Source organism: Artemia sp. Qi Xiang Cuo, chromosome 3, assembly GCF_049724085.1.
Source record: "Artemia sp. Qi Xiang Cuo chromosome 3, ASM4972408v1, whole genome shotgun sequence".
NCBI lineage: Eukaryota > Metazoa > Arthropoda > Branchiopoda > Anostraca > Artemiidae > Artemia > Artemia sp. Qi Xiang Cuo.
In genome coordinates, this window is record NC_142796.1 from 33,182,221 (window position 1) to 33,190,369 (window position 8,149).

Genomic DNA, 8,149 nt, shown 5'->3' on the forward strand with positions numbered 1-8,149 from the left:
AGATTAGAAGAGACAATAATCACAAGAAAATATACTTCGATTTTCTTATAAGGTTGCTGTTGTTGCTGTTGCCACTACAACAAAAATATTATTGTATAATTTTAATATACAATAATATTATTATATATTATTATTATATAATAATATTATTATAATATTATTATAGGGTAATATTATTATATTACCCTATCCCAACCTTCGAGGATGCTGTTGCTGAGATAGATGGAGCAGTTATTTTCAGCAAGTTAGATGCTCGCTCAGGCTATTGGATACTACCACTCTCTACCCAATCTTCATACCTAACAACCTTCAGCACAATATTTGGACATTACAGGTGGAAGAGATATCCTTTTGGCCTTGTGTTGGTGCAAGATGAATTCCAGAGGAAAATGGAAGAAGCATTTGAAGGTCTTAAAGGCATCAGAATACTTGTGGATGACATCTTAGTATACGGAAAATCCCATATAGAGCATGATGAAAGGCTTACTGCAGTTCTCATCAGAGCTAAAGAAACAGGAATTCGATTCAACAAAGACAAATGCGAATTTGCAAAAGATCAGGTCAAATACTTTGGACATATCATCAGCAAAGAAGGAATAAAGCCTGATCCTGAAAAAATAAAAGCGATAAGGGATATGCCGAATCCCAAGTCAAAAGAGGAGCTTCAGACGTTACTCGGAATGTTGAATTTTCTATCGAAATACATACCTGATCTATCTTCAAAGAACAAGCCATTGAGAGACCTGACAAAAGTCACAGAATTCAAGTGGGAAGCTGTCCACAAATCATCGATGGAAGAAATAAAAAGGTCCATATTAGACAGCTTATCTTTTTTTGAACATGATTGCAAAACACTGGACCCTAAGGTAGATGCATTAAAACATGGGCTGGGAGCCGAACTATCCTTGAAAGGTAAAATCTTTGGTTTTGCTTCCCGGGCACTAAGCAAGACAGAGCAGAACTATTCACAGATAGAGAAAGAGCTGCATGCCATCGTTTTTGGATGCAAACAGTTCCACCACTATATCTATGGTCGCAAAGTCTTTGTTACAACTGACCATCGCCCACTAGAGACTATCCTGTCACGCCCACTCCATGATGCACCTGCCCGGCTCCAGCGAATGATACAGATTCAGCCCTATAACTTAGAAGTCTGATACAGCCCTGGAGCAGAAATACCGATACCTCATGCGCTGTCACATATTCACTTGCCTGACACAGACACTCATTTACAGAACGACATTTAAGTTTATGTTAATACAGTGATGAAATCCTTCCCAGTGAGTGACTCTAAACTTGAGGAAATCCGGCATGAGACACGCCAAGATGCCCAACTAGCAACACTCACATCCCTTGTATATGATGGGTGGCCGTCGAAACGTCAGTCTTGCCCAATGGAAGTTTTGGCCTTCTGGAATATCCAGCACAAACTGAGCGTCCACGACGGTCTGCTATTGAAAGGCCAGCGGATCATCATACCTCACACGCTAAGAACTAACATTCTACACCAACTCCACCACGCTCACCTGGGAATAGACAAAACTAAAATGCGCGCAAGAATGATCGTATACTGGCCAAAGATGAATGCTGATATAGAGAGGTTTGTCCAGAATTGTGAAATATGTTTGAAGTTTGCCAAGCCAAGCCAAACTTCGTCCACCATTATAGAAAAAATGAAAACCTTTTTTTCACGTTTTGGGATTCCCCAGCTCATATCCTCTGACAATGGTCCACAACTGTTCTCCCAGGAATTCAAAGATTTTGCTCAGTCCTGGGGAATCAGCTTGAAAACATCTAGCCCCATATACCCAAGATCCAATGGGCTTGTAGAAAAGTCGGTTCAAATCTGCAAGAAAATACTCACTGAAGCAAAAGAAGCTGGAACCGACCCTCATATTGCTCTTTTGGAATATAGGAATAGCCCAGTTAACAGTTATGCTTCTCCAGCCCAGGTTCTAATGAGTCGCCAACTCCAGTCAATCCTGCCATTAACGTACCAACAGCTAAAACCCAGAACTTTCCCAACAAAAGATTTCATGTAGCAGTTTTCGGTTGAACAGAATAGGCAGAAATCTTATTATGGCAAATCAGCAAAGCAACTCCCGGAAATCCAGACGGGTGAAAAAGTATTTATCCAAAAAATGGCAAATAGCTCTTGGACAAAAGCCAAAATCATTTCGCGACATGAAAATCCTAGATCCTATATTGTTGAAACCGCTGATGGATCTAGGCTGCGAAGAAACAGAACCCATATCTCTCGACGCCGTTTCCCTACCCCCACGTCACCAGGCACCCCAACAACTCGAAACGAAAACAATGACACAGCCTATCTGGACACCTCCCATGCAGCAAATCCGCACATTGATTCTTATCCAACAGAAGAAGCCCGCGAAATTGATCAGGAGTCACACAAAGAAGAGGCGCCACTGGCACAAAATTCATCACCAAACATCAGACCTGCCTCCTCGCGCCATATGGAAGTTACACCACTCCCTGTATCAGTGAACTTGCCCCGGACCCGCAGTGGCAGAGTGATCAGGCCATTAACACGGTTTGATATATAGACTTTGTTAAGTGTGAAGAAGGGAGATGTAGCATTATATATTATATTTGCTTGTACTTGCTTATGTATTATTTGTGTATGGTTTTGCTTATATTGCTTGCTTGTGCTTATTGTGCTTATTTTATTATAGGTACTTGTGTCTAAATGAAACTATTGAATCAAAGAAATCTACAGGAACTGTACATAGAATATAGCTTTCCATCCATCAAGACCATTTGATTTGATATTATGGACTACGTCCAACCAGGATTAGATGTGTATACTGTAGCCCCTCAGCTCTCTCTTATATTGATATCAAGTATGCACCAAGTATGCAACAATATCAAGTATGCACTTGTTGGAGGGAACTTTAATTTCCCTAATCTCTTGTGGAAGGAAGGGTTGCCATATAATCTTGTTACTTGTATTTCAACCACCATCAATCTCTTTATTGATTATATTTCATGATCTCTCTACTTTCTATGAAGCCAACCCATGAGTTTTTGCCCCCACCAGCAGCCAACATTATTTCACCTATTTGTTAATAATAGTGAACTGATCCAAAGGATAAACTATGTTCCACGTATCAGTAAAAGTAACCACCTTGCCTTTGAATTTGTGACTCATAGACACAAAGCAAGACACAGACATAAAAAAAGATATTTACAGACTACAAGGCAATTAAGGTTGAATTGGGTAAAATTAACTGGGAGTTGAGGCTCCAGGGCAGGATCAATGAGCAGTGGAAGAAATTTCAGGCTTTAGTCATGGAAACTTGGCAACAGAAGAAAATAGAAAATCTTATCCCATACCTAAGACCTTACCATATTTGATAGCTAGCATAAGACAGCTAAGAAACTTAAAGAAATGCCACTAGAGAAAAAAGGATAGGTCAGGTCATTATGAAAAATATGTCAAAGCCCAAAATGAATTAAGAGACCTGACCAATCAACTGTACTGTAACTTTGAGACAAGACTTGCCAACCAAAGTAAATTGAACCCTATGAAATTCTGGAAATCTGTATCTAGCAGATATCACAACTAGAGATCCATAAAACACTTAATAACAAGTGATGGAAACAATGTCACTGGCACCCAAACTACAGCTGATCTTCTGAATGAGCAATTTGCATCAGTCTTCATTAATGAGCCTGATAATGTTCCCATTCCCAACCTAAAGCACAATATGCAGAAGCAAATGAGTTATATAACCATTACTGCATCTGTGGTAAAAAAAATTGACTCAAACAATGTTCAGCATCAACAAGACTGCTGGTCCTGACAACACTCATCCCTATCTGCTAAAAGAAGCTGCAAGTGAAATTGTCCCTGCACTGGCTATACTTTTCAGCATTCCCTTGATCATAAGCAAGTCGCCTCCCAATGGAAACTAGCCTATGTCACACCTATCTCCAAAAAGGGGGATAGATGATCTATCCCCCTTTGGAAGATAGGTGTGATATAGGATAGATCCAAAGCAGAAAATTATAGACCAATGAGCCTCACATCTACTCTTGCAAAAGTCCTTGAGAGGATTGTTAATGATGCACTTCTTCAACACCTTCTTAGTAATGAAATTATCTTCAGCAGGCAGCATGGCTTTCACCCAGGAAAATCTGTAGAAACTAACCTTCTAGATACTTATGAACAGGTTAATCAGTTTCTGGAAAAAGGCCCTCCTGTTGATTTGATTCTTTTAAACCTAATCAAAGTATTTGACAAGGTCCTGCATGATTGGCTTCATTTTAAGTTAACAGCGGCAGGAATCACCCAAGAATTGGTGCATTGGCTAATGGACTTTCTGGCTGGTAGATCTCAGACTGTATAACTCTTCATAACAGATGACAAAATTAACAAATTGCAGTCCTGTAAAGTTCTAAGTAGTGTTGCCTATGGAACAGTTCTTGGACCCACATTTTTCTTTTATATATTAATGATATGATTCCCAAAGTCAGCAGCCACTTAACTCTTTATGCTAATGATTCAAAACTATTTGGTGTACCAGACAAATCATCAATACAATCTGACCTTGTACCCATATAGGCATGGGCAGACAGGTAGCTTCTCTCTTTTAATATCAAAGTATGTCACCATTCATTTTGGTCACAATAATCCTCAGCACCAGTATACTATGAATGATAACCAGACATCATCCCCCATTCCTCTTCCAATTTACACCAGTGGTAAAAATCTGGAAGTCACTATAGATAACCTTCTTAAGTTCCACAAACATTCTGGACAAACTGTTTCCAGATAAATTCAAGTCTTGGCCTTATTAAAAGAATATTTACTAGCCAATCACATGGAGTTTTCTTGAAGTTATACAAGGCAATTGTGAGACCAGTTCTTGACTATGGTACCTGCCTTTCTGGTCCTTTTTACAGAAGTGGGATACAGATGATTGACAATGTGCAAAGGAGGGCCACCAAGTCCATCTCTAGACTTGATGAGAAACCATATAGTGAAAGGCTATCTACCCTAAAATTCCCAACTTTAACCTTCCAACACAATTACAGTGACATGCTACTCATAAATAAATATGTCAACCATCCCCAAAATCAGCTGTTTACTCAGTTACCCAGAGAAAGACAAACACAAGGTCACTCTAAGAAGCTTCAGAAGCCTAGTGTTAAACTACAGAATCAGACAAGGACTGTTATAGCCAAGGGTCACTAATTATTGGAACTGTTTAAGTGAGGAGACCATGTCTTCAACATCAGCCAAAGTTTTCAAAAAGAGACTTGACAAAGAATGGAAAGCTAAAGCTTCAAGATACAACCAGTGCTGCCCACCATTTGTGTCTCATAAATAGTGATTAATTACCTTAAATTAGCTTAAATTGCAGCTTGGAGCAAATTTAAGGATTTTCCATCCTTGTAATGCTCCGTGATGACATCTAATGTTTTTTTTTTGTCGTGATTTGCTTGCTAAATTCGGGTTGTAGACTCAGCAGCTTCCCAGTTGTAGAGGAACTCCTGCTGTTGCCAATCTTTGTCAAGTCTTTGCTTGAAGGCAATCGTCGAGTCTGCAGACATGGTATCTTTAGAGAGCTGATTCCAAAAGTTGGTTATTTGTTGGCTGAAGAAATGGCTTCTCTCTTGGATAGAAGAGTGCTTCTTGAAAATTTTCATTGAATGTCCTCTTGTCACAAGGTGTTCTGGGGGAGCAAGGAGACCAGGAAGAGTATGTTTTGAAATGACTTTGTGGGTTAGAATCATGTCACCTCACTTCCTCTGGTATGTGAGAGTAGGGAGCTTCAGATGGCACAAACACTCTTTGTATGGCACTTGTTTGAGGCCATCAACCATCTTAGTTGCTCTTCTCTGTACTTTTTCTAGTATTTCCCTGTCCTTCTTAAAATAGGGGGACACCAGGGACATTCCAATCTCAAGGCGTGGACAAACCAGTGCCTTGTATAGCTTCATAAATACTTTAGGATGCCGGCTAGATATAGTTCTTTTAATAAGTCCAAGGGATTGGAAGGCAGAAGAAGATACAGATTTTGCATGGGTACTGAAACTCAGCTGATGATCAACAATGACTCCAAGATCTCTCTCGTCAGTACCTGCAGAGAGGGGGTTACCTTGGAGATGGTACTGAAGATGTGGATTATGTTTGCCAAAATGAATGACATGACATCTTTCAGCTTTAAAGGAGAGGAGCCATTTATCAGCCCAGCTTCCAAGAATATCAAGGTCTGTTTGTATAGATTGGAGATCAGATCGTATAGCAGCTTTGCCAACAAGTTTTGAGTCATCAGCATAAAGTGTGAGGAGGTTCAACAGAAGGTTTGGTGCATCATTAATATAAAAATTGAAGAGACTCGGTCCAAGGATGGTCCCCTGGGGGATGCCACTTAACACAGTTATGGATGACGATAAATGAGGATCATAGACCCTGACGGCTTGTGTTCTTTCTGATAGGAAACTCTGTATCCACTGCACAGTAACACCATCAACAGCTGCTGCCTTCAGTTTGGCAATCAGGAATTCATGACATACCCTGTCGAAAGCTTTTGAGAGGTCCAGGAGCACCATATCAACAGGAAATCCTCAATCCAGCAGATGATGTTACATACTTGTATGTCTGTATTAGGTTAGTGTCCATGGATCTACCAGATCTGAAGCCATGTTGAGAAGCAGTTAGTATGTTGTTAGTTGCAAAGTTCTGAATGAGAGCTCTATTTACAAATCTCTCGAGCACCTTTACAACTGCAGAAGTGATTGCTGATGGGACGGTAATTTTCAGCACAATCCTTGGGGCCTTTTTTGTGGATTGGCATGACATATGACGTTTTCTAATCTGTAGGTAGCTCTCCGTTTTTTAGGGACAGCTGGAAGAGTCTGCACAGAGGAAAAGCGAGGACATTTCTACACTCTTGAAGAAGCCTTGGGTGTAACCAGTCAGGTCCTTTGAACTTGTTAACATCGAGTTTATCGAGGCTAGATAAGACCATTTCTTCAGTAACTAACAGGCTAGGCATTGGGGTAGATACAGAATGTGATGGTGCTGCAGGGATGGTTGGACAAGACCGGATGGTGAAAGCGGAGGCAAACTGGACATCTAATAAATTAGCTTTATCTATCGGCGACGAGTGCGTTACCCCGCTATGTTTGAGGTCAGGAATGGTGTGACGGTTAGGACTTTTAGCAGAAACATGCCTCCAGAAGGATTTGGGGTTTGGCTTAGATATCAGTGGCAAGCTTCTCCTCATATTCAGACTTCAGTTTCCTAACTGAGTCCGAGACGAGATTCCGAGCCTTTGCATACCTTAGCCAATTTTCCTGTGTTTTTTTCTTTTTTGTACCTTTTCCAAGCTCTGGCTTTCCTATTGATAGTCCTCTTTGTATCGTCTGTGAGAAACGGAAGTGTTTTTGGTTGTCTTCGATAAATAACACGGGAGTGCTTCTTTTCTGTTGACAGGAGAGTTTCCTTGACATTCAACCATGACGTGTTGATATCAGAAATAATGAGCTCTGACCAATTAATTGATACCAATTCCCGCTGTATTTCATGATAGTCAATAAAAGTTTGAGGGCGCAAGTTAGTTTGAAGACGACTATTCATAGACAGCACAGAGAGGATAACTGAGTGGTCGCTGTTACCAACTGGAGGAAAAAATTTATTTCTGATGAGAGTCTGGGTCACTCAGAATTACAAGATCCAACAAGGAAGGGTTCTGGTCACCACGGTGCCTTGTGGGTTTTTCAACCGTTTGGTGAAGGAAATTGTCAGATAAACAAGACACAAATGGTGAATCCCCACCGCCAGATGCCGGATGACCAAGTCCATCCACCCACTCAACCGAGGGGAAATTAAAATCGCCAATTATTATCAAATCAGATGCAACCGTTTGTGATACCAAGGAAGCCATTCCATCAATAATTTTTTTAAGTGATGATTCACATTCTTCAAGACTGGGTGCGCTAGGGCTTCTGTAAATACACCCAATACAGACTTTTGTCAAGAAGATTAATATCAAGCCATACACTTTCAACCCAAGGCACATTAAAAATAGGAAGGTTGATAACACTAACCTGGAAGCCTTCTCTGACGTAGACACCGACTCCTCTTCTGCAGTTTGGCTGTCCTAGATTAGTGAAGCAC

The 8,149-nt window shown here is 40.5% G+C and overlaps 2 protein-coding genes across 2 annotated transcripts; one reads left to right on the plus strand and one right to left on the minus strand.

Annotated features, from left to right (window-relative positions):
* The first annotated feature begins 4,037 nt into the window (after window positions 1-4,037).
* LOC148954023 (uncharacterized) lies at window positions 4,038-4,370 on the plus strand. The gene has a single exon (XM_089086092.1). The coding sequence runs from the start codon at window positions 4,038-4,040 to the stop codon at window positions 4,368-4,370; it is 333 nt and encodes a 110-aa protein (XP_088942218.1).
* Window positions 4,371-6,839: 2,469 nt separating this feature from the next.
* On the minus strand, window positions 6,840-7,256 carry LOC148954024 (uncharacterized). The gene has a single exon (XM_089086093.1). It carries the CDS (start codon window positions 7,254-7,256, stop codon window positions 6,840-6,842), a length of 417 nt encoding a protein of 138 aa, XP_088942219.1.
* Window positions 7,257-8,149: the final 893 nt, after the last annotated feature.

Coding starts and splice junctions, on each gene's coding strand:
- LOC148954023 (XM_089086092.1), top strand. CDS start 4,038: ATGAGCCTCACATCTACTCTTGCAAAAGTCCTTGAGAGGATTGTTAAT.
- LOC148954024 (XM_089086093.1), bottom strand. CDS start 7,256: ATGAGGAGAAGCTTGCCACTGATATCTAAGCCAAACCCCAAATCCTTC.